The sequence below is a fragment of the Alligator mississippiensis genome, chromosome 3 (assembly GCF_030867095.1).
Source record: "Alligator mississippiensis isolate rAllMis1 chromosome 3, rAllMis1, whole genome shotgun sequence".
Taxonomy (NCBI): Eukaryota; Metazoa; Chordata; order Crocodylia; family Alligatoridae; genus Alligator; species Alligator mississippiensis.
This window is the reverse complement of record NC_081826.1, coordinates 173906320-173933950: the sequence shown is the minus strand read 5'-3', so window position 1 is coordinate 173933950 and position 27631 is coordinate 173906320. Positions and strand designations below refer to the sequence as shown.

Genomic DNA, 27631 nt, shown 5'->3' with positions numbered 1-27631 from the left:
CAGTGAATCATTTCCATCAAAATATAAAATATAAGGATATAGCAAATATGACCCTCCAGGGCCATTTCTGGAAAACAGTTATTTTAATTTAATGCCCGTGAAAGGTGCTAGACAGATGACCCTGGCAACCAGAATGAAAGCTTTCTACACAGTCACCCCGTGGATCAACTGTCTTGGATAATGGATTTCTTGGATTCTTGGCATCTCGTGCATTAAATCCTCCAACCTAGTTGTCCTCACATCCATTCAGCCTCTCATCTCTCTGCTGAGGACTCCTATTAATAATCAGTAGGTCTATCAAGCTGTATATTTTCACCATGCATAAAATAGCAAAATTCACATGAGATCTAAACAGAAACAAGCTAACAAGCATTTTTCAGTCTGATCAAAAGCTACCAAAGAATGGGCTGCTACTCTGTCCATCATGATACTGGGGACAAACAGCAGTCTGTTTTGAAGCTGGAACATGACAGGGCAGTACGTGAGCTGTACTCCAAATTATACTACTTTTAGAGTGGTGTCCCATAAAACAACATTAATGTTACCACAGAATGTGTCCTTAACCTGAATTCCTACCTAGGGGTAAGAAGGCCTGTGGCACTTTGTTCAAACTGTTGTCTTCTCACATTTGTGTCAGTAGCTGTACTATACTGGCTAAGCAGCTCCAACCCTTACAAAATCCTAGGTGAAGAATTCAAAAAGTGGAAGGTGCAAGAGTGATCATAGTTCTGTGCACACCCATTTAGTTTGGAGAACTACTGCATTAGACTATCCCCCCTAGCACAGCTGCCTTATTTTGGCCAGAAAAATAACTGGCTGAAAATGTGTCACTGCTCCCATCAGAGTATCACATACGTAGTCCACTGTTTAATGAAATACAAGTCTGTTTACAGGACACTACTTGCAACATGATACATCAAAATCAGTAAAGTTACTCGCGCTGAGGAAGAAGTCTCAGCTAAAACGAAATCTGCCCCATACCCATGCAGCCAGTGACAGCTCTAGTCAAATATTTTGCACTGGCAAAGGTTTCCCTTTCATCTGCTAAGTAGCATCACTGCAGCAGCATCCTCTGTGTTGGCCTGCATTGGATGACGTGCTTTCATCACCACCACTGGTTTGACTATTGCAACTGGCTCTACACCTGCATATTCTTCAGCTGTCCCCAAGTTCACTGACATTTCGTAGGCAGGCTGATATTGATATTAATTTTTCTTTCATTTACTCAGCTGACTACAGGTCAATTCAAGTTTGATCCTGGATTATAGTCTCTCAGGCAGTTTTCCTAATTTCATTCGGTTGTTTTGGGGGGGTTTTTGTGGTGTTAGTGTGATGTTGTAGTCTCTGGAAACAGATTAATCCACATTCCCACATGACCTTCAGGGTCCTGAGAACACCAAAGTCCTATCATAATACGTGCTGCCAACACAAACTGGTCAAAAGAAAACCCATTCAGAAAAGTGTATACACAACTAACCAGCCATACACACAGTAAACTTCTAGCGGGCCAAGAGCCCAAATGGAAGGTCTTGTTTTGGAAGCAGAAGAATAAGGAGAAGAATAAGGTGAACTTCATCTATTTGGGAGCACATTTTGAAAGAGGCCCAAATTCTGCTCTGCAATAAAAAAAGCACAAAAATGATGGCTAGTACAGCCCCAGGAACAATAGCTACCAAGAGGAGCCCCAGTATTTAAAAAAGATGCAGTACTACAGCAAGGAGAAAAGGTATTTATGCAATATATAACTATATCCAGCCTGGGCATTTTTTTATGCAGGATAACAATTCAGGCCACCCTGAAATGAGTTCCTAGATATCCCCTTTTTATGACATTAGAAAATAACTTTTTCCATAGGATTATCATTTGTGCTACATAATGCCCTAGCTAGCATATCCCAGGTGTGCATGTAGCCTTAAGTTCTCTTGACAGCGGTGCTTTTAGTAGACCACCTAAATAGTGGTAGAGCCGACTCTCCAATAGCCTAGGTCTGCTACATTACAGCAAGTATAAATTCAGTAAAATACAACACAGTCAAACAAGCATCACCAGGAAGTGAACACCCAGAACTGCAAAGCTGAGCAAGCAGGGCTCACTCTCCTACCAGTTTCCACCCTGACACTTGTGCCTTTAATAGAAGTTTTCAAGGCAGGCATCTGTAACTGGAAGGAAGCCCTTCATTCTGGATATTAAAACAAACAAACAAACCAACCAACCTTGTTTGTTCCTGAATTTGCAGGTTACTACTACAAGAGCTGTGCTTAGAATCTGAGCAAAAGAAAGATGGAAATAGAGGAAGAGAGAGTAGCAATTTTCCTGAGTTTTTAAGGCTTCCATTTTTAGATGGTGAGTTTCAGCTGTCAAAAGTTCTTTATTTCCTCTTACATGGGCAAAGCTGGGGTTCCAAAGATCCAAAAACCTATTCAGAAATGCTTTTTAAGAACATAGTCAAAGTATCAAGAGACCAGGAACCAGTTCCCTTACCAGCTTTGAAAGTTTTTACGCAAAAACAAATTAAAAACCTGTAAATTTGTTGTATGATTTTTGGAAGCTATGAAAAACTAGCTAACAGTTTGTAAGGGGAGGGAAGAAAGTTTAGCCTTTACAGAACAAAAACAATGCAATTTCATCAAGAGCAACATTGAACCAGTTAACCCCAGCAGATAACGGGGTATCAAATAGTATCAAAATTATGGCACCACATATTTGACAAGCTAAATCTACTAGGAAAAGACAGGCTGCATACCTTTTTCAAAAAAAGAAACAACTGCAGTATTTTGATGCCTGTGCTTTTATATACCTGGGCCAGTTCCCTGAAAATTTTCTTCTAGGAGCACATAATGGAGCTAAGTAAACTAGCAAGAACCTGCTCTTAACATGATGTTACATTTCAGGAGTTTCCAACAGTAAAGAATAGGCCAAAGCAGTTTTTCCAAACTTGGATGGTGAGCTTATTTAAACTACAACTTCAGAGCAAAAACTCATTTAAGAATTTACTTGAATTAAGGTCAAGCAATAGTCACCCCACTCCCTGGAAAGCAATTAAAGTTACTCAATTCAGATTTTCTAGAAGAAAAAAAAAGTTTTTGCCCCCCACCTATCCCCTCTTCTTGGGATCCTGGAATAGAATATGAGGTCACTAAAGATGTGAATCTTGCATCTCCTTGAAGAAGAATTTCCCAAATTGTTACATTAATCAGGTTTCCTTGTTCACTTTCTGAGCCCAAGGGCTGCTGGAATTAAAGGGATCCCCTCTGCTTTGAGCTAGGACAGATTCATACTTTCAGATGAGAAAGCAAGCAGTGATCCCCTGGTCCAGGAGTAGTCACGACCTGTGGCATGGGGGCCAAAGACAACCTCTGTATAGCAGACAGACTGAGGGGATGACAGGAAGAACAGTGGTAACTATGGCAGGAAGCAGAAAGCAGAGCAGCAGATTGAGACAAGGAAAAGAGACTTGAGAAAGATACAAGGCTAATTTGTGACATGGCTGAAAAAAGGTTGACCCCTACCATGTTAATCTGACCCACCTACAGGACACAGGACAGTTTCACAGTAATTTCTTCATTGATATCTTAACTTCTGTATAAACTAGAATAAATGCATGCAAAAACATTCCCACTAATTTAAAAGCCTTAAGCAATGACAAAGCCTCTACAACATTTAGTAAGCTGTTCTGATGGTTACTCTTACTGTAATTGTGTATCTTGTTTCCAGCCTGAAGTCATCTAGTTTAAGATACTGGATCTCAGATATTTTAAAGAGTTGTTAAATCAGAAATCATTTCCCTATGCAAGTATTCTCATACCGCGACCAAGTCATCCCTTATTCTCCGTTTGAGAGACAATTTAAGCTCAAAAGCAGTCCCTTTAGGACTTGCTGATTGCCGGTGGAGGAAAAATGAGGAACTCTCTCCTCATAATTATTCTTCATAACCTCAGCAGTAATTACAGGCTTTTACGAAGGACAACAGATTATGGCAACTAACTAAGCAATTTTAGCTGGAATACAGAAAACATAATCCAACCCTTCCTTAATCAGTAGGATGCAATGGGTTTCACAGTGGTGAGGCACAGGTGTTAGGACCTGCTTGTTTTCAATTTGAGCAATTTATTCAAGAAACCTGATGGCGGCAGACTTGATTAGCATGGCCCACCAGAGATGCTCCTAGCAGGACCTGCTTGGGAGGACAGCAATGATACATGCTTAGATAAATAAAGAAGCTCAACAAATTTTATAAAGCAAAAAGTAAAAGTTATATTAAATAAGAACAAGGGCATAGTAACTGTATTCCCCTAGTGAGGCAGCAAGCAAGGACCACATTGGAAATGCCGTACCACAGGGAAGGAAAGCTGGCAGTGAAGATCACCATACCAAATATTCTGCTTCATTGTGCATTAGTTATCCTCATTGTGGTTAACTGTTTTTGTCCTATAGGCAAAATATTTGTTTGCCATTTATTCAATTAAATTTCACAGAGTTATTTGCATTCCTGCTTTTAACAGTTTTTTTTTTTCATAAGCCAAAGAGCACTAAGGATTGGTTAACTAAATAAAGCAAAGAGTGAGTAGTACAGAGATTCTTGCTCTAGGACATTTCTATCGTGTTTCAAATTATGAAACATTTTTTGTAATCTGGCAACGGATTATGTACAACTTGCTTGCTGTTTTTAATTAAATGAGTACATCTCACTTATAGGGAAACATTCTTAAAATGTTTCCTATCATTAGCATCAGCCCTATTAGATTACTCATTTGGTGTTCTCAAAGAAAGAGCCAATGTGTAAAGTGTGGAGTTTTCTTTTGGTTATTCAAAGGCACATGGTCCAGTAAAAGGACACAATGGAGCAGAAGACAAGATTGAATTGCAAATTCCATCTTTTCCTATTTATTTTCCAGCCAATCAATGTATGGAACAACTTGGAGCTCAATGCAACATTATGATTAGGAATTCTATTACCCATTTCTGATATCCCCGGTCCTTCCCTCCCCCCATTCCGCTTATTTCCATAATTTTGTTGGGAAAAGACCATGCACATAGAAGGAATCTACTGGTAAGCCAAGTCTAGTGTAGACTAGACAGCATTCTAGTGTGGTAGCAACTGCAACCTGTTAGACAAAGTATTATAAAATGTTACCTGAAAACAGCTTTACAGTAAGTAATTAAGTGACAAGAGATTTAATACTTAAATTGGGTTCAGAGAGAGCTCTAGCAGCTCAGTGGGAACATTAGGCTAAGTTTGGTAGTCTATACTTCCTTTGGCTATATGAAGTGGGAGTGAAGAGATGCCATTCCTTCCCCCACCCCCCATTCACATTTCATCTTCCAAAAACTCCAGGAGCATACCTACTTAACCTGTGGATGTTCAGGATTCTGATTAGGGATCTCCTGCCTGCTCCCTGAACAGAAGGCATGTGTGTGACAACACAAGTCATGAAATACAGAGCATCCCACAGTTCCTGGGTACACAACATAGTCTCTGGTACAGCAGAAGCACATAGGATGATGCTTTGCTCTCACCCTACATATTCAATTAAATATTAAATGTTGCCCTAGTATCACTATTAGTGCAGAACTTTCCCATGGATGTTTTTCTTTTGGGGATGGAGTTTTTTTGCGCACCTATGCAGCAATGAACACATCACTGTTTTTATTGCCTTTAGGACAACACAAAAGTTGACAAGTTACTTTTAGTTTAGAGTGCTGCAGAGGTGAAGTGAGCAGGGGCTCACTACTGATGCTGGTACCGCACAGGACATGTTAAGAAAAATTTCACCCACCACTGACAGAAAACGCATAGAGAATGCACTTATGCTAATCATTCAATACACACACTTGCAAAATGCATAAAGCACATCATATTCAATGCCTATTACATTTATCACTTCTCAGGACCATTTTACAACTTACGAAAATCCTACAACAAGAAACAATTACTGGCTGTATCTTCTCCACCCAAAGTCAATCTTTAATTAATATGTCCAAAAAAGGCCTAAAAAGCCACAAGTCTGATAGAGATCAACCAATTTCTCTCTCAAGACTTCCAGCTCTCAAGAGTGCTGAAATTTGTATGAAAACAGAAGTATAAAGGTACTCTCTTAAAATGAGAACAAAAGTAATTAAATTAAAACAAAATTTAGCCAAGCAGTATCCTTGACATTGCAAAGACCAAAAGCAATGCAGAGGAGGAAAGGGACTGAAAAAGTTTTTTAGCTAGGGTGGGGTATACTACTGGTTGTTTGTTTTTTTTAATTGTTTTAAATGCTATTCAACATCCAGCTTGTACAGACTACTTAAAATGTAGTTGAATTAGCTCAACTTTTTCATGACCAAATATCAAATTAGTTACTTGTTCCGTTGCCTTGTTTTTCCGGTCTTAATGGCTAAAGTCTTATGGAGGCAAAAAAAAAAAGTCACTGTTGCAGTGGTGAATTTCAGATGAGGGAAAAGTTCCCCAACACTAATTCCTAGTCAGTTATGCAGATGAACTGACTGGATGCAGAGGAAGTTTTAATTGGTAGAATGGAAAGCTGTTGTAAGAAACAAGGACTGTTCATTTTTTTCCTATTAATATTCTAAATGAAACTTGTGAAGTATGATGTTTCCTAGGAAGCATTATGGCATATTTTTAAAATTTCACTCTAACAAGTTGTTTTATTTTGTTCAAAATGATTAGATATTATGGAATAATCATATGGCTTTTCTTTCACTGAAAGCTTATAGAAAGTGACAACATACACATTCCAAAATGAGCTTTCCCTTCAAAATGAAGCATATGCTATAAGCTGGTTAAAAAAGATTCTCTTAAAGACTGAATGTTGCTACAACTTAGAGCAAATTTTACCTGGGAGTGAAGATGGGTGGGGTTGGGACAAGGGAGGGGGATTTAAAATGGAAACACTGTAAAAGCAAGCTTTAACTATAACTTATATAAATGGTAATAATGCAGTCTTTTACCTAACTCCTGAAGAAATTAAAGGGGGGAAAAACACCACCTTTACCTTTGTTCCAAGACAAATTGTTCTGCTGCTTCAGATCAGCAAAAGCACTTCATTTTATCTTGAGAATACAGTCCTGAGGTATTTAATTACCCTGTCAAGACCACTAAATGGCCTGGCACCATGCCCTCTCTCTCAATCTCTGCTGATTGATAGCATCAATAAAATTCACTCGTTTTAATTAAACCTCCAAATAGGATCCCCTTTTGCCACTTGCTAGATCTAATGTTCTTCAGTGCTGGTAGAACAAAATACAAGGTGAAGAGGGTGTCTCCCTCACCTTCACAGTTCATTTGCCTCCAATGTTCTAAAAGAGTTTTTACACAAGAAATATGTATTTCACAGTTCTGGGGACACTGGTTAATGGAAAAAGATCACTATTAAAAAAAAACAAAAAACTCATCTACCCAAAATTCCTCTTTTTTAATATATATGCACAAATACAAAAAGGACAGACAAAAGGAGTAATTTCAGTGGAAGAGATCACTCAATACTGCACTCTTTTAGATGCAGAAGCTTTTGGGCAGACAAATTATGATAAAAATCACTTTAAGAGATGCCTCCTGTTGAAAGAATGGTTAATGGTTCACAAGTAATGAATTTTTTAAAAAGTGGAGCTGCACATTTTTAAGGTACATGGAAGCGCATTTCCAAAGGCGTATGTGAAATCTGCAGCATGTTCCTCGCCTCTAGTCTTTTACCTTATTACCCATTTTTGTAACTTACTTGACAGCATTCTGCAGCATTTCATCCATTTCACAATTCCAATGTTACATTATATATTTTATTTATATAGCTCTCTGAACTTGGATAGTTAACTGAAGGATGGTATCAGCGAGGAGCATCTCTTGCAGTAAGTGTTACCAAACAAATGTGGCAAGTAAGCTTTCTACCAACTCCACGCTTCATTTTAAAAAGCCTTAGGATTTTTTTTTTTTTTTAAATACATGCAAGAACTATGGAGGAGTGGGCAGAAAACCTACAGATTTAATACTTCTGATTAAATATTTCTTAAATCTATATTCCCCTGACAGGTAATAATTACTCTTGTAAACACTTTACTAGTCAACCAAAGAAAGGCTTCTTTTGGAAACTTCATGCAAGAGAAGACATATTTAACCAGCTTTTGCCTAGGAAGGAACAGACTGCTAATTCAAAAGAAAAGGTAGGAGGCCTGGAAGCTATATGTGCTGACACAAGAGACGCAAAAAGAAAGTTTGAGACACTTCTATTGACTCATCTAAGATGGTACACACATATCTATGACATCAGTAAGCTAAGAAAATTCCATGCTTGTTTTTCCACTGTACCTGAACCTGGACAATTCTAATCCTTCTCAAATTATATGGTTAAACCTTTGATGGCAGATGAGACAGCATCTTGTACTTCAACTTAACTTGAGTTAGCACGATTGGAAAAAATCCAGATCGATGCCAGTGGTATTCTTTGGGACAGAGCTTCCTGGAGTCAGCAGCTAGGGTTAGTTTTGCACATGTTAAAAAAAGACTCACTTCTTCCCATCACAGATTAAGTCAGAATCCAAGTTTCAAGGTTGTCTGGTTCTCTGCCTTCATTCCTAACTACATTCTACAATCCCCTACTGCCTGTGCACATCTGACCTACAGGAAAGATTTCTTTGATCCTACATTTGGTGCAAAAATCAGCTGCGAGTGGGTCCAAACATGACTACAGTAAAAGCCATGTTGTCCAGCAGTTTACAAGCCGCCATGCTCCATTAACTGGCATGCCAGCTTGTAAGGTAAAAATGAAACTGGAAGTGCCGATCATGGCACTTCCGGTTTTGCCGAGCCCCCACGGCCCGGGGCAAAGCAGCCTGTGCTGCCGAGCCCTCACAATAACAGTTCTTTTCCCCTTTTTCTTCTGCCCCCCTCCCTGTCCCTCGTAGCACAAGGGACGGAAATGTTCCACATGCAGCAGGAGAGGCAACCTCTCAGGTAACTGGCATATTTTGTTATCCGGCACTGCCGATTCCCCATGGAATCCGGGTTTTATCCCCATGTTATCTGGGTGCCGGATAACAAAGCTTTTGCTGTACTTGGTGGGGGGACCGGAGGAGGGAAGGGAGGGAAGAGGAGGGAGAGAATGAAAAAAAAAAATGCAAACCGTGTAGGACATATTTGAAGAACTTAAAACAAATTATTCCCTGCAATTCTCCTTTCTAACTGTTAGATTCGTAAATATTCATCCCCATCCATGTTTCAAAAGCAAGATCAATTTAAAAATATGTAACTTTCAAGAATCTTCTCTACTTCCAGAAAATAATGGTAGTGACCTCCCTGCAAAGATCACAGAATTCAGTTAAGCCAGTGACAGAAATAGGAACACAATTTTCTATTGTTCCTGTGGACAAATTGGAGACAGTCCAGTGGAGGGCAATAAAAATGGTGAGGGGGCTGGGGGGCATGACTTATGAGGAAAAAGACTGGGGGAACTGGGTTTATTTAGTCTAGAGAAGGAGACTGAGAGGAGACTTAGTTCCAGTCTTCAACTACCTGAAGTGAGGTTTGAAAGAGGATGGAGCTAGGCTATTCTCAGTGGTGGCAAATGGCAGAACACGGAATAACGGTCTCAAGTTGCAGCAAGGGAAATTTATGTTAAATATTTGGAAGAATTTTCTCTCTTGGAGGGTAGTAAAACACTGGAACAGGTTACCCAGAGAGATGGTGAAACCTCAAGGAGGTTCTTACAGTGTGTACAGGACATCCACCTAACCCAGATGGTGTCCAGTCTCACCAGGGGTAGCGCCTTGCTAGACCTGGTCTTAGTATCAGGGTATGATCTTGTGGGGGACCTGCGGGTACCCTGTAACCTGGGTGATAGTGACCACTACTTGGTAGAGTTCACTATCCAGCAAAGGGTGAAAAAAAATGTGATGCTGAAGTTTTAGACTTCAGAAGGGCCAACTTTAGTAAACTTAGGAACCTAGTTAGTGAGGTGGCAGAACTTAAGAGCATCGAGCTAATGGAGGTCCAAGCGGGTTAGAAGTTTCTCAAGGCAGTGATCCTTGGGGCACAAAAGGAGTCTATCCCCTTATGTGGGAAAGGGGCTAAGGGGACCAAAAAGCCCCCTTGGCTGAACAGGGAGCTTCAGGAAAGACTGGGGGCAAAGAAAGAGATGTATAGGCAATAGAAGCAGGTAGCAACCACCACAGAGGTGTACACCACCCTGGCACGCTATTGCAGGGAGTCAGTTAGGCAGGCCAAGGCAGGACTGGAGCTTAGGCTGGCTACAATAATCAAGGACAACAAGAAGTCCTTCTACAGATACATAGCGAGCAAAAAGAAAGTGCAGAGTAGCATAGGGCCCCTGCAGGACAAATCAGGTCAGTGGTGGTTGACACAGGAAAAAAAAGCAGAGCTCTTCAGTGAGTTCTTCACTTCAGTATTCCTTAATACTGACCAAGACAATCCCCGCACCTTGAGCACAGACAGTAATCCAAAAGGCACCAGACAGCCAAAGGTTAGTGCTGACTTAGTTAAGGAGCACTTGAAAGGGCTGGATAGCTACAAGTCAGCCGGCCTGGATGACCTCCATCCACGGGTGCTGAAGGAATTGGCCACTGGCACGGCTGTTTGAGCTCTCATGGTGCTCTGGCCAGGTCCCTGAGGACTGGAAAAAGGCCAACATGGTGCCCATTTTTAAGAAGGGAAGAAGGGAGGAGCAGGGTAACTTTAGGCCAGTCAGTCTTATCTCTATCCCTTGGAAAATACTAGAAAAAAAATCATCAAAAGCGTATTTGTGAAGGCCCAGCAGGGGAAACAATGCTGAAAGGAAACCAGCATGGGTTCGTCACAGGTAGATCCTGCCTAACAAACCATATAGCCTTTTATGACCAGGTCACACACTGCCTTGACACAGGAGCTGAGGCCAATGTCATCTACCTGGATTTTAGGAAGGCCTTCGACACAGTTTCACATACTATTTTCACAGGGAAGCTAATGGGCTGTGGAGTGAACACCTACACAGTCAGGTGGTTGTGGTTGACGGGTCATTCTCAGCCTGGAAGGAGATGGGCAGTGGGGTCCTGCAGGGTTCGGTCCTTGGGCTGGTGTTAGTTAATATCTTCTTCAGAGATTTGGACGAGGGTATGGTGAACACCCTCTCCAAGTTTGCGGATGATACCAAATTATGGGGCAAAGTTAATACACCAGAGGGCAAGGAGCAGATACAGGCTGACCTGGACAGGTTAGATCAATAAGTGGAATGTAATAGGATGCAATTCAACAAAGATAAATGTAAGGTACTCCACCTAGGATGGAGGAATCCCCAGCACACCTACAGGTTGAGGGATGTCCTCCTCAGCAGCTCAGAGGCTGAGAGACATCTTGGAGTCATACTTGACTCCAAGATGAACATGAACTGGCAGCGTAAACAAGGCCATCAACAAAGCCAATCGCACCTTGTCATGTATTACCAGATACATGACCAACAGATCGAGGGAAGTGATGTTTCCCCTCTTTGTGGCATTAGTCAGGCCGCAGTTGGAGTACTGTGTCCAGTATTGGGCACCGCACTTCAAGAGGGACACTGAGGGTCTGGAGAGGGTTCAGAGGAGGGCCACTCGCATGATTAGTGGTCTCCGTGAAAGACACTACGAGGAAAGGCGAGCGATCTGGATCTCTTCAGCCTATACAAAAGATGGCTGAGGGGTGACCTTGTAGCCACCTATAAAATTTATCAGGGAAGGACAGCAAGGAATTGGGGATGCACTGTTTACCAGAGTGCCCCAGGGAGTAACTACGAATAATGGGTGCAAACTGGTGGAGAGTAGATTTAGGTTAGAGATTAGAAAGAAATTTTTTACACTAAGGGTGGCCAGAGTCTGGAATGGGCTTCCAAGAGAGAGGTGGTGCTATCACCTAACTTGGAGGTCTTCAAGAGAAGGCTTGACAATCACCTGGCTGGGGTTGTCTGACCTCGGTCCTCTTTCCTGCCAGGGACAGGGGGTCAGACATGATGATCCATTGGGTCCTTTCCAGCTCTACAACCTATGAATCCATCCTTGGGGGTTTTCAAAACTCAACGAGACAAAGCCTTAGCTGGGATCTAGTTGAGGATGGTCCTGCTTTGAGCAGGGGGTTGGAGCAGATGACCTTTTGAGGTCCCTTCCAAACTTTTCTATGATTTTAAGTGACAAGTCACAGGAACCCAGTCTTGAGCTCCATCACTAGTTGGACAGTGATGGAGTTCTGCATGCATCACTAGATGTATGCATAGAAACAGTGCCCTCTGAAATCAACTGTGTTCAGTGTAGGGAGAAAGTGGAAAAAATCCTCCTCATTAGTAGTTCTTATTTATCAATTTTATAACTCAGAAAATGGACTGCTTAAGGCAAAATGTGACCAACAGTTTTTTTGCAAATATGAAACATTCAGAAAAGTGCTAAAATTTCCCATTAGTTTTGCAAATTAAAGCAAGCATGTGTCACAATACTTTACCCAAATATAATCTCAACCTTGTTTAGTAAAGTCAAGTGACCAGAGATTAATAACCCCACCTCTCCCCTTTTACGAGAAAAATATGTAAAGTGAGCTATTTGCTACTTGATATAGGAAATTAGATATAATCCCATTTCACCTTGGTTTAGCTTCAGTATCTTGGCAATACCACACATTAAAAGGAAGGGAATATAGCCTACATTAGCCACAGGCAGAGTTCAATAGAACTTCATCGGACTGCTATGATCCTAGTTGTGATGCTGCTCAAAAAGAAATATCCCTTAAAATGACAGGATCCAACTGAATGTGCATTTATAAACATATGCATATTGATATGTACAATAGATGTGTGGTCCAGGTACACTTGAGTCACTGGTTCAGGGCTGTCAAACAAAATGCTCTATGGCAGGTTGCCTGTTTGGAATTGTAGCTACCAGAAAGTGGGCATCATTCTCGGTAGAGCTGTATGATTTAGCTGACCCCATGACCAACTCTGACATCTCTAGGGAGATGTTAAGTAGCTGTTCAAATTTATACCAAATCTAAATCTGAAATATTAAAGATCCTTGACTTCAGATGCTACACAGGGTGCCCAGAGACACGCAACTTGGACAGCACAGAATAATGCATTAAAATCTTCCCAGAATATCAAACTATGCTCCAAGGAAGAAGAAAAATTTCTAAGCAAACCTACTATAGAAGTCCTAGTAGAACTCTAAACCTACTAATCTATATCCAAACTAATAGAGGATGCAGGGCTTAAATGGGTAGTAGCTTGAGTACACATAACTGTCTGATGAGACTGCATTGCCCTCAGATACGCAAAACTCCATCCTAAGTCAAAGAGTCCTTTGGAATCAGAATACAGTTCTTGACAAGGAGCCACATTGATGCAATTAGCAAAGTGACAGGAAAGGAAGGTGAAGTTTCTATACAATTCACCTAATAGGTAGCCTCATTTTTGGCCTATTGCTTTTTAAGTAATTTTACTTATTTACATCTAACTCGCTTAAACACAAGTCCTTACACATTTCACAAACTATGGCTTTAAGTTTAATAGTAAACCTATAACTGTTCTCTCCCAAGCTCAGCATTAGTTTGGTGGCTATTTTTAGGCTTTTTAACACTAAATCCTATTGTTTACATGACCTAGAAGATAATCTGTTTATTTTACGGGGAGATAAGATACTAGTGTGTCATTTACTTTGTATCTGTTTTCTTACTGATTAGAAGAGATTAATCACTTTTAGTTGCAGCTATACAATGATTATTTGCATTAATCATTTAGTAAACTGAAACAGGATTTGAAATACACATGCTGACAGTGAAAATTAAAAACAACTTACTGCCAACCTTAAGGGGTCATTTCCTTTTTGGATGTCAATCCAATTATGTAGTGCCCCCAATAATATTTAGAAATTGACCATATAAGTTGTGTTTGAGAGAGATGTTATAAAAATAAGTTTATGCTCAACTCCTTACACATTACATGTGTACTAAAAACTGCTCCATTAATGCCCATTGCTACATGTGCTAGTTTGTGAATATATACTTTGTTGTTCAGGCCAGCAAAACTCAGATTAAAATCTACATTGCACTGAAGTCATAATTAACGCCACATACTTTTATTGTTTTGGTTTGAAGTCTCAATCCATTCAGTGTGTTGATGGCCTTTTCAGCATCCTTGGGGTCAACATAGTTCACAAAGCCATATCCCAAGCTCTGTCCTGATTAAAAAAAAATAAAAAGGAGAAGTTATTAGTTCGGTGATACTACATCAGGTGAACCAAGGTATATAAAATCTATGCTAATACACTACCCAAAATTGCCTATGTTAGAGACTGTGCACTGCCTGACACTGATTTGTTCAGTGGCTTACTAGTCCTATTTTCTCTCACCCGTCTTCTTAGAAGGCATTAATGTTTGTAACGGACTCCCCCTACCTTTTCATAAATTGCCCTAGGTTCACTACAGTGCTTTAGTGCATCGAGAACTTTTCCAGTTCTGTTTGAAAATAGCAATGAAATTCCCAGACAATGCTTAAGAAAGCAAAAAAAGAAGTCTTAAAAATGATTTAGCACTAGAAAGCCTAGTTAAAGCAGCAACCTCTCTGGAAGCTAAACACGTCTACAAATATTTATTTAGTATATATAGTTGTACTTTAACTGTAAAGCCTATTTTAACCTTATGTTCAAGCTATACAGCTACACAGAATTTGGCATCAAATGATCATGTCTTCATAAAAAGACATGACAACTGTGTTTTCTTTTGAATCTTCATCTAAGGCATGATGTGTTTTACAAGTATTTTGTATTAGTTTTGGATCACTAAACAAGTTTTAACAACTGGGTGGTATCTCATTATGTAGCTGTATGGGTGACTTAAGAGAACTTTAAACTTCAAATCCTAGTATGCCATCATGAATATTAGGTGCCTGCAGTATAGGCTTTTTTTTTTTTAAAGAGGTTTTTATATCTATACACACACAAAACTTTAAGCTTGCTTTGTTCAACAGAGGCTTAGAACATAATAAGCATATCATTTTTCATCTGCAAAGAGATTTTCAAATGCTTGCTATCATCACCGTAAAGTAATCGATTATTCTCGTTTTACATGTAGGAAAAATGAGGCCTAAATGTCAAGGTCAACATTTTCAAATTTGGATTCTTAAAATTAGGCATTTTCACACACAGAAGCACATGGATGATGGCCTATTCAGAAATACCAAGTGCTCAGAACTCTTAGTATTTGTCAGAGGAAAAAACATAGCATAAATGTTAAAATATTTTGAGGTTTGACTTTATTGCAATGTGATCAGGAGACATATAGCCTGATCCGTTTCTAGTAACAACAATAGCAACTTGTTGCATGATTGAGCAGAAAGGAATCATGTTTGTTGATGTCATTACACTAACATCTTCAACAACTCTTAACTCACTGTGGTTTTAACATTAAGCCAAGTCTAGTGCAATAGCATCTGTTGATCTGTTGTATGCAGAAAGAGTGAAAAAGTTTAATTTCTTCTGATGATGTTGTGTAAAAGTGTTGTTTCACTCCAACCCTATGTACTACTTTCAAAATGTTCATGAAATCGACATGTTTGCATTACAGTAGTAACTGCATGCTAGTAACAAAGTCCTGGAAGGGAATTCCATCAAGCTAACCACAGGAAAAAGCTCTATTAAGAAAAAACATCCCTGACCTAGAAAGGATTTTAAAAAGAGGCAAGAGCAGATTAAAAGATATGGGAATGAGAAGCTAATTTGGCCAGTTTGGCTAACCAGATGGACACATTATGCATAACAGTGATCAGTTTAATTTCACTACATGCATACACACAGTGAGGTTTATACTATGGAAGAGAGATTTCAGAAGATAATTAAACAAGTGTTAATAATGGACTTTCAGGAGATAAGACAAGGATAGATGACCTGTAGTAGCAGCCTTCCATGTGAGGTTCCAAGTTTTATAAAAATCACCTACCACTGGGGGCAGGGTGGCAACTGCCTGCAGAAGCCAGTGGCGGCCAATTTTTTTTTTTTTGGGGGGGGGGGGCACATGCCCCCCTATACCCTCTCCTACTAGTTGCCTATGCTACCACATTTAAGTTTGCAACAGTCACAGTTAACAACCAAATACACTTGATCTAGTAGTCAAGCCATGCAAGACATCCCTAATCAATTATGAGGATGACAGGTAGCTCTATTTCTGTCTATTCACTTCACCTATACTGCAGAAGAAACAGTAAAGTAAAAAAAATGTACTAATAACAAAGGGAATCCACTAGCCACCACTCATCATAACAAAGCTACCTTGAGAACAGCACCAACTCAAAATTGACCTAATCACATCATGAACTAAAGTGATACTGGATAGCAGTCTTCTAAAGAGAATTACTAAATACAACTGATATGGTAACTATTTCTAAAGAAGAATATTCAGAATTTAATTTCCCCAACTTCAGAGAATTGGTTATAAGCCAATAAGTATTTCATAATATCACTCTCAAAACCAAAGTAGTATAGTGAAAAACCTCTGCCTTCAATGCAAGTGAATTTGGAGAAGCATGTCAAAAGTTCAAAATGATCCACATTTGTCCTATAAGAAACATCTTTAATTTACTTTGTACCTAATTTAAAAAAATAGAACAGCTGATGGGCTCCCAACCACAGGGGGCCCCACACACCCAAGAGAAGGTAGCTGCTGCAGTCTCCCATGTTCCCACAGCTGTAAACCCTGTAAGCTGAGGGCTCCCAGCTATGGGAACATGCTTCTTGCCAGCGCAGAGGGAGCCCAGGATAGGGCTCCCCCTGCCCTGGCAATAAAGTACAGTGGGATCTGATTCATGATCCCACAATCACACTTCCTGCCATGCACATGTGGCATGGCGGGGGATGCAGCTGTGGGGATCATGCCTTAGATCCCATTGTGCCTTTACCTGCATGTGTAGAGGAGGCCCTAAATGAAAGTAAACATTACATGCTGCTCTTTACTTGTTTCTTAACAATCAAATTGTGTAGTTTAAATCTACACATTTATTAGGAGTAAACTGGAATAGGTTACAGCTGTGCAACATCACAATGTTCTTTAGCTAATGACACCAAAACCAAGACAAAAAAATACCCAATCTGGAAAAGGCAAGAATATTCACGAAAGTAAATAACAGCAGAAAATATATGCATCTGGTCAGTATACATGCAAAAGCTTTTTAGAAGATCTAGACAGGAGAAGATGAAAGGACTCATCTGTGTGGTTTCTAGGGGTGTGTGAAATGGGCCCTATTCGATTTGGATTCAGTCTGAATCAGGAACAGTGATTCGATCAGTTGATTTGGATCACTGTCCCTGATTCAGATTCGATGCTAATTGGAGAATCAGCGATTCCGACAGACACAGCTTTAAAAGTTTCTTCTACATACCTTGAGGTAGCAAGTGTGGCTTATGATCACTGCAATGTTGAGGCACATGGAGCATCCCACGGGGGGGGAAGCCCTCCATGTGATCAGCAGCAAACCCGGAAGTGGACTGGAAATATTTCTGGTCCACATCCAGGTCTGCCAGTGAGTGCGCTGGGGGCCCCCCCATGTCTCCCCAGCTCAGCAATCGGTTACGGGGGACCCCAGATGCCCCACCCCCAGAACCAGGAGGCATCAGTTGCTGAGCCAGGAGGGCGCAGGGAGCCCAGGTTTGCCAGGGAGCACACGATGGAAGTGGACTGGAAGTGCTTCTGGTCCACTTTCAGGTCTGCTACCAAGCACGCTGGGGAGACCCTGTGCTTGTGGGACACTCCATGCACCCCAGCATTCACAGCCCCTGCTACCCAGAGGTATGTAAAAAAAAAAAAACAACACACACATTTAAAGCCGTCTCTATGTCTGAATCCACGAGTTGATTCAGAGGGTTCCAATTCGATTCAGAGAGATTAAAGGGTCCTCTGATTCAATTTGGATTTGGAGATTTGGCCACAGAATTGGGCCGAATCGAATTAGGGACCAAAGCTTAGCACAGCTCTAGTGGTTTGCAACCCATAATTCGCAGCTGGTTACCAAATCAAGAAAGAGCCTCTCAGCCGTTTGCTGGGGCTTTTACTTAAAAAGACATCACTTCTCTGATCAGTTCTTCTGAAAAGGTCATACTTCATGCCCTTTCATGTAAAAGACCCAGCAAGCAGCTGCAATGCCTCCTGTACCCTTAAATACTTAAAAAACCTCATCTTTGTTAGTGGGGGAGGGGTTGGAACCTATCCTGTGAAACATCTGGGCTCTGATAAACATAATACTATTAATGTAAAACATTTGAAAATTGAACATGCAAGAATTCAAGTGTATATATGCCTCAAAAAACTGCCAAGAATAGCCAGATTAGGAAGTTTAATTATAAGGTTTTAAATCATCATCATGACTCTGGTGCTAACTACTTTTCATAGAGTTTTGTATGAAATTGTCACAGGAAATGAGACTTGGCTTTGCTGACTTGGAGAAAGAAAACCATGAGATTGCTCCCAATCATGGAAGGCTTTTTTAGAAGTAACACTCTTATAATAGTTTTATTATTCTGAAATGCCATTCCACAGAACACAGAAACTCAAAGCCCTAAAAAGTTGGCCATGAAAGAATTTTAGCCCAAGTTAACATGGCTAGGCAAAGAGCAGAATAAGCATTTGATTGCAATTAGGATGATCTAAGGGAGGAATTTAACACTAACTATCCTACTTCATGTGATTTATAGGGCCAACAGTTTTAGCAAGCAAAGTAAAAAGTAGTATGCAAGGTCCTGCCATTAATCAGGTTATGTGAAGGGTGAATTATTCATCATTGATTTATCTCAAATGGGAACTATAGCAGGTCAAGATTTCTGTGCATCTTAAGAGCACCAACTCCTCAGACAAAGAGTTATGGCTTTTTGTGCTCAACAACTGTATGGCAGAATATTGGCTATTTTTAAAAAATCTTTTTAACACTTATTGTCACCTGAAATTCTGCCTGGAGAATCTGAAAAATTTAAAATAGTCTTGATTTCTGCACCAGTGCTTTTACTTCCCTTTATTTCCTAGTGCTTAGATACCATTTCTCTGGGTGTATCTACACGGAGTTACCCCAACGCAATAAGCTCCACTGCAGCTCACACCAAAGTCAGCTGCTCATGGACGCAGTGTTTACATGTATTCCGAGGCTTGCAGCAATTTGAACCAGAGAAGAACAGCTAGTTGGTTAGGAGGCATAAGCTGAGTATAGAGAGAGGGGGTAAGAGGGCATTAAAAAGTAAAGCTTAATAACACAAGCATGTCTGCAATTAGGGCAGTCTTGTAATGTCAAAGGGGGACTCTAGGTAACAATAGCCATGTGATCTGAAATGAGACGTCACCTAATCCCTAAGCTTGTTCTGTGTTGATGCTTATGTTTTGCTTCAAGAGCATATTCTCTAGGCTTTAGAAAGAGGGCTTGAAGTCTGTGTTACAGGTTAAAAATCTTTTAGTAAAATACCCTAAAATGAATACTATCTTTACTATCCTCTCTAAGCTATAAACGTTCTGGATAATGAAATGGTAATAAGTTGAAATTGCCTTTTTTCCCATTTCATGGGGAGGTTTTGTTGAAAAAATTGACCATGGTCAAGTGAAGAGGGCTGGTTAGCGATTTCTTTCAAGCACAAGTAATTCAGCAAATACTTATGAGAGAGTGCCAAAAAGCTGCTTTGTATAAAAGTGCTGTTCAGTGTAATGATGCATTTTGTATCCTGCCATCCTGCTGCATTGGCTGGAGCACAGCTAGGTTTGAAAACATGAATGTTTAATGTCCAGAAGAGGGATGGGAAGAGATTTTTTGTTCCAGATGCAAGTGGTGGATGGCAGGCATGGTTGCGATTGGCAGGAAGATTTCCTTGTGTGGTGGTTTGGGCAGAGAAACGATGGGTAAAGGAGCTAGGGAGCAGTCCTTGGGTTTGCACTGGAGTCCTTGGGTTTGCGGGAGGTGTTTAGAGAATCTTGTTGGTGGGTTGCTTATTGTAAGCTGTTCTGAGTCCTTTTGGATAGTGTGGATTATAATTATTTTTTTAAAAAGCTCACTACTTTTATCAGTGCTCCCTCCCTTTTATGGAAAATCACCACACATTTGAACCTTCTTTATTTTTTCTTCTCCAAATTAACCTTGGTTCGTCTTAGCACCCTGTCAATGAGAACTAAAATACAAGACGCTTTCTGTCATGTACAGCCACCTGTCCTCCCAGGGTTCCCGTTCTTAACCATGAAAAGCAATCCCTGTTGCAAGCAGTGAAGGTATCATTTTAATATCAAGTTTATAAAGAGCATCCCTAGAGTCCCATTACTCTACATCAAAAACTTTTTAAAGTTGCTGTCCCCAGAAGAAAGGAAAACGTGTTCAATGCTCTCTTCAGCCTTCAGGAATTTTGCTGCCACTTTAAAAGAGAGGATTTAAGAATGGACGACAGGTCAGCTTTCCTGTTGTTCAGGCTGTATATGACTAAATGTTCTCTGTGGATTGAATCCCATTGGGAATTTCCTCTCTGAATGTTTCTTAGTAGAGGACTTTCTTGAAGCTCCTATGGGTATATTTGCAGTATTTAAATAGGCTTTATTTATAGTCAGCACTTATGAAATGATTTGGGCTTGATAAAATTAGCTCACTTCGGGATTTCTGTACAGAATGGCAAGAATTAATTTAAAACAAGAAGAAAAGAATCCTTCACACACAAGCATTTGTGATGTGGTAGTGGACCCAACTTAAATGCCCATTACAACACCTACCTCAGTCCTCTCCTTCCCTTCACTCTTTCATACACTACCAAGGCAACATTATGTCCTTAATGTGCAGCTGCTTGCTAATCCTGGAAAGACCATCATCTCTCCCTGTGATCTTCAGCCCTCCTTCCACTGTTAATTTAATGAGTTGATATTCATGGGGATATCACTGACCACCACTCCAGATTTTTGAAACCAGAGTGGTGGCCAGTTGCGGAGCGGGGTGGTGGGGGGTGCCGTGGTGGTGCGGAATGATGGATGGTGTCAGCAGCCACCATGTGCAAGCTTCCCTCTCTGCTGCTCTGGGACCAGCCACCACTACTCCCGGATGCAGTGTATTTTTAAAAAGTGCTGGATGTTCAAGAATTCCAGATTTTAATATCCAGATTTCTGAGGTTATACTGTACCTAAAATAAGACCTTGTCATCTAAGATTTTTACTGTGCATCATTTAAAAAAAAAAAAGAGAGAGAGAGAGAAAACTAAGTTTCACACTGACAGGACAAGCAACTTGATAGGAATGATATGGGTATGAGCTAAACAGACTGCCACTGCTTCCATCTGCCTCAACTCTACCGCAGACCACATCAAAGCAAGAATCACCAAATTGAATAAGCAAAGGAGTCTGTGAACCAAAGCAGAACCTACCAGGATCAGCTACATCTTGCTTCACTCTATCATGTACTATTTTGATGACAAGTCGAATGAGAAGATTAAGAATGACTGTGCTGTACATCTGAACAGAGCTGTTGAATGGGTGCTTTTCCTAATGGCTGTCGACTTTGGCAGACAAGGTTAACTGCGCCTGAAGATCCAAGGTATCTACACTGGACAGTTGTCCTGGCTGCAATTGCCCTGGTAAGATCATAAAACATGTCTAAATGCCTTTTGTGCACACAGACCTCAGTAAGAAAACCTCCCTATTCAAAGGATATGGAATCCTAGAGTCTCTCCTGCCTCCCACTCCCCCACCCCGCCCCCAATCTATTAAGATATGGTAGTAATAAAATAGAATAATTCTGCAGCTGCAGCAGCTCATAGGAAAGTTAACAAGCAGACCAACAGATGCATTACAGGAATTTTATATGGTTATACTGGTCTTCCTGGGACTACAGCCTCCAAGCAATGATTTTCCTAACAGAGTTATGGACTACAGGTTTTATTGTGATATTTCCATTTTAACAAACAAAAAATAGAGATGTCCTTTTCTCTGTGGCCACAGGGAACAGGACCAGGAATAATGGCTTCAAGCCAGAGCAGAGGAAGTTTAGGTTGGAGATTAGGAGGGATTTTCTGACTATGAGGGTGGACAAGCACTAAAACAGGCTACAGCTTAAGTTGTGGAATCTCCATCCCTGGAAGGTTTCAGGAGTAGGTGAAGAGACACTTGGCTGGGATGCACCTGCCTTGAGCAGGGGGCTGAACTAGATGACCTTGAGAGATCCCTTCTATCCCTGTTTTCCTATGAACCTATTAATGGTATTCATGTTGTTATATCATATCACTCAGTTTACTTTAGCCAGCACACGCAAAAATGAAAGACTAAGTGCCTGGGCTGGCTACATGCAGGAGATGACAAGATGAACTTTTATTATCAACATAGTCTTGAATGGCGTTGTTGACATACCAATAGAAGAGCAGGCAGAAAACAAACAGCCTGCTAGCTTCTGGCGAGAAGAGTCTGGGGGCTGAGAGAAGCAGAAAAGCTTCAGGGAGCTAGCAAATCTGAAACAGGAACTGAGCATCTTTGGAGGTGTTCAGGACTCTGTGAGCTAGATTGGGGACGGGGACTGCTTAAGCTCTTTGGAGGGGACACAGAGCCTCTGGCTGGGTAGCCTTTGTCCCAAAAAACACCGTCACTGAAGAAACAGCTGTTTGGCAGTGTTCAATGCACTGGACTGCCCCAAGGGAAGGTGAAACCCCTCTCTCAGGAGCAGAAATGGATGCTTGCTCCTTGATGCATCACCGTAGCGTACCAGTGAAGGTGAAAGACCAAAAGGCTAGGGTCTCAGTATCCCCCTTTGCTCTAGAAGCCAAGTCCAGCTTAACAGTTTAAAGGGATACTCTCAGAGACCACATAGGAACATAGCAATTCTGATCAAACACCCCCAGAAGGGCACTCAGTGATACATGATCTTTTCACCCTTATGATTCCCTTGGACAATGACCCGCACATCACGACGAGGGACATGCTCAGCTGGGATGGGCTTCACCTGTCCCCCAAAGGTAAGCGTGTGTTTTCTTCTAGGTTGGCGGATCTCCTCCGGCGGGCTTTAAACTAGGCTCGTCGGGGGGAGGGGAGTACGAGGGCAGGGGAAGCTGTGGACCACCAAACCATGTGCGACCCACAAGGACAGCCCAGCCTGAAGAAGGAGAACATTGGGAACCTGAAAGCCATGGGGAGGCCAGCACTACAGAACAGGTAAGGAACAAGAAGGTAAGAAACAATGGGCCCCATGGGACTGGGAGCGGGGGGGCAGCAAAGGCACCAGTCGCAGGGCTCAAGTGCCTATATACTAATGCTAGGAGCATGGGGAACAAGCAGGATGAACTAGCGCTCCTGCTTGCACTAAACACCTATGACTTAGTGGGGCTAACAGAGACCTGGTGGGATTCATCCCATGACTGGGCAGTACATATTGAGGGCTATAGATTGTATAGAAAGGACAGGTCGGGGAAGAAAGGGGGGGGGGTTGCACTTTATGTCAGTGAGCAATACACATCAACCCTCATCAAGACAGAATCCGAGGTTGAGGAAGTAGAAGGATTGTGGGTTAGGCTACATGGGGGGCAAGGAGATAGGGATTTGGTGGTAGGGGTCTGTTACAGACCCCAACACCAAGGGGAAGAAATAGATGCGGGGCTCCTGAGGCAACTCTCGGAGACCATAAAAGCTAAAGAGGCGGTAGTCATGGGGGACCTAAACTGCCCGGACATCTGCTGGGAGACACAGACAGCAAGGTGCCATCGCTCACGCAGGTTTCTAACTTGTGTACAGGACCTCCACCTGACACAGGAGGTGCATGGTCCCACTAGGGGGAATGCCATACTGGATCTGGTATTGGCAACGGGAGATGACATGATAGGGGACCTCCAGATCGGTAGCTATCTGGGAGACAGTGATCACCTTATAATAGAATTCAACATAAGACGGCGAGTGGGTAAGGTAACTAGTAGGGTGAAAGTGCTAGACTTTAGGAAAGCTGATCTCAATGCACTCAGGCGATTAGTCAAGGAAGCACTGCAGAGTAGGAGTTTTGATGGGATGGGTGCCCAAGAAGGGTGGCTGTGCCTAAAGGAAATGATCCTTTGGGCACAAAGCAAGACGATCCCCGAGCAAAGCAAAAGAGGGAAAGGGGCCAGGAGGCTTCCATGGCTGACCAGAGAAATCCAGGGCAGCCTAAGGGCCAAAAGGGGAGCACATAAAAAGTGGAAACAGGGTGAGATCACTAAAGATGAATATAACTCCTCTGCTCGTGCTTGTAGGGAGGCAGTTAGGTGGGCCAAAGCTACCATGAAGCTGAGGAGGGCAACCCAAGTAAGGACAACAAGAAATTGTTTTTTAGATATATTGGGAGTAAAAGGAAGGCCCAGGGAGGAATAGGACCCCTGCTAAATGGGCAGAAACAATTGGTGACAGACAGGGGGGACAAGGCTGAACTCCTCATTGAGTTCTTTGCCTCAGTGTTCCTAAGTGAGGGGCACGACAAGTCTCTCACTGGGGTTGTAGAGAGGCAGCAGCAAGGCGCCAGACTTCCATACGTAGATCCTGAGGTGGTGCAGAGTCACTTGGAAGAACTGGATGCCTTTAAGTCGGCAGGCCCGGATGGGCTCCATCCGAGGGTGCTGAAGGCACTGGCCGACATCATTGCAGAGCCACTGGCGGGAATATTCGAATGCTCGTGGCGCACGGGCCAAGTCCCGGAGGACTGGAAAAGGGCTAACGTGGTCCCCATTTTCAAAAAGGGGAGGAAGGAGGACCCGGGCAACTATAGGCCGGTCAGTCTCACCTCCATCCTTGGTAAAGTATTTGAAAAAATTATCAAGGCTCACATTTGTGACAGCCCGGCAGGGCAAATTATGCTGAGGGGAAACCAGCATGGGTTTGTGGCGGGCAGATCGTGCCTGACCAACCTAGTCTCTTTCTATGACCAGGTTACGAAACGCCTGGACACAGGAGGAGGGGTGGATGTCGTATACTTAGACTTCAGGAAGGCCTTCGATACGGTATCCCACCCCATACTGGTGAACAAGTTAAGAGGCTGTGATGTGGATGACTGCACGGTCCGGTGGGTGGCGAATTGGCTAGAGGGTCGCACCCAAAGAGTCGTGGTAGATGGGTCGGTCTCGACCTGGAAGGGTGTGGGCAGTGGGGTCCCGCAGGGTTCGGTCCTTGGACCGATACTCTTTAATGTTTTCATCAGCGACTTGGACGAGGGAGTGAAATGTACTCTGTCCAAGTTTGCAGATGACAAAGCTACGGGGAGAAGTGGACACGCCGGAGGGCAGGGAACAGCTGCAGGCAGACCTGGATAAGTTGGACAAGTGGGCAGAAAACAACAGGATGCAGTTCAACAAGGAGAAATGCAAAGTGCTGCACCTAGGGAGGAAAAATGTCCAGCACACCTACAGCCTAGGGAATGACCTGCTGGGTGGCACAGAGGTGGAAAGGGATCTTGGAGTCCTAGTGGACTCCAAGATGAACATGAGCCGGCAGTGTGACGAAGCCATCAGAAAAGCCAATGCCACTTTATCGTGCATCAGCAGATGCATGACAAATAGGTCCAGGGAGGTGATACTTCCCCTCTATAGGGCGTTGGTCAGACCGCAGTTGGAGTACTGCGTGCAATTCTGGGCGCCACACTTTAAGAAGGATGCGGATAACCTGGAGAGGGTACAGCGAAGGGCAACTCGTATGGTCAAGGGCCTGCAGACCAAGCCCTACGAGGAGAGACTAGAGAAACTGGACCTTTTCAGCCTCCGCAAGAGAAGGTTGAGAGGCGACCTTGTAGCTGCCTATAAGTTCATCACAGGGGCACAGAAAGGAATTGGTGAGTATTTATTCACCAAGGCGCCCCCGGGGGTTACAAGAAACAATGGCCACAAGCTAGTAGAGAGCAGATTTAGACTGGACATAAGGAAGAACTTCTTCACAGTTCGAGTGGCCAAGGTCTGGAACGGGCTCCCAAGGGAGGTGGTGCTCTCCCCTACCCTGGGGGTCTTCAAGAGGAGGTTAGACGAGTATCTAGCTGGGGTCATCTAGACCCAGCACTCTTTCCTGCTTATGCAGGGGGTCGGACTTGATGATCTATTGAGGTCCCTTCCGACCCTAACATCTATGAATCTATGATTCAAAGTACAATACAAATAACACTCCATATGGAATATGCAGCAGGATGCCTCTGAAGCAACATGGTGGCTGAGGTGAAACCAAGGGAATCTAACTATTTTGTTTTCAGTCAGAGCTGTCAAACATTCTGGGAATGTCAGACTAGCTCTAAAATTATAATCTTGTGCAAGGACTGTGCAGTTTATATTTTGGAATGAATTGATAAAATCATAATTTATCAACACTGGGTTATTAGCTAATTTTTCGTCTTGTTTGAAATTTCTAAACACTTCTAAACATAAAACCAACACAAAGCGGTGTTCCTCAATACTATACAATTAATTGAGAATAAGGTTACTGTCTTTTTCCCTGAAAAATAAATCAGGAACAAAAGAAAGCTTTAGAAGTTTTGACTGCTATAATTAACAAAGCTTTGAAATCCTTTTTTCCCCAAGTTCCTTCAAAAAAGTGAAATTTAGTGAACACAAAAAAGTAAATTGACTTGTGCTCTTAAAACAGGTAGCAGCAATAGATATTACTGAATTATTTAATTTTCAAGTCTTGATTTAAAGATTACAAAAAGTCCTTGCAAGAATGCCTGTTATCATAATTACTAAAAACACACAGTGGTACCTCAGTTCTTTGTGCTAGTTGCTGGGTTTAAAGGGACTCAAAGTTGTATCTGAAATTAGGAGAAAATTTCAAGCATTACAATTATTCTTGAAACAAAAATAGAAAAGCTGCAAAGCTTCACTGTCCTAAAAAAAGCATGCAAGTTTTTTGTCTGCAAGAGTATCTGCATTAAAGGATGACTCCATTACCTTACTATCCTATTCATATTGCTAGTAAGACTGCTCTGACTCCCATGACAGTTTAGATTTAGAGAAGTTTAGTTCCTCATGGGGAGCAAAGATAGGTTTTAATCTCATCTAGCCCCTAAAGGTAACCAAGAAGCTCACTCTACTTTGGGATTCTTGCTAAAGTATGTTGGATTTCAAGTATCCTACTAAGACCCTGGGAGAATGCAAACAGTCAACTCTAATTCCAAGAACCATGCAGCCCCCTTGTGTACCCCTGTCACTTCACTAAACTTTTCCAGAAAGCCCTATGAGGTTCCCTTAAGAGGGTCATTTGCAACTTCTAAAAGAAAGCTCCTTTAACTGAATTAGTGTCTCTTTTAAGACAAACTCAACTGTTTGCTACTAATGTTTCATAGACTTGTCAGAGCCAAACAGATCCTGAAACCTGTGATAACTGTGTACTTTTCAGATACTCCTGGTACTAAAGGTTTTTATCTCCTGGCTGCTGTTTTCACCTCAGCCTGATTCAGCAATGTTTCTTCCCAGCCTTTTACTGCCTTTATTACAATCATCAACTCATTACTAGAGGCACAGCCATATGGCACACAGGCAAAGCAAGGTTGTGTAACCCCATAATCAAATTAAGTCATAACTGATACCTTGGCATGCTCACTGTCTTCCTTCATGTGTAATTAACTGAAAGTTAATGAACAGTTTATTAATGTACAAGAAGGGATAAAAACTTCATCCATTTAGCTGAGTTGTCTGTGAAGAGTTCAATAGCAAAATGCAT

General features: G+C 41.8%; 1 protein-coding gene across 17 annotated transcripts in view; it reads right to left on the bottom strand.

Annotated features, from left to right (window-relative positions):
- ELAVL2 (ELAV like RNA binding protein 2) overlaps positions 1 to 27631 on the bottom strand; it is a 165424-nt gene that overhangs the window by 21613 nt on the left and 116180 nt on the right. For all 17 annotated transcript variants that reach the window (XM_059724655.1, XM_019490813.2, XM_059724647.1 and 14 more), the window contains one exon: positions 14078 to 14181. In XM_059724655.1, the coding sequence (XP_059580638.1) occupies positions 14078 to 14181 (104 nt within the window). The remainder of the gene's footprint in view (positions 1 to 14077; positions 14182 to 27631) is intronic.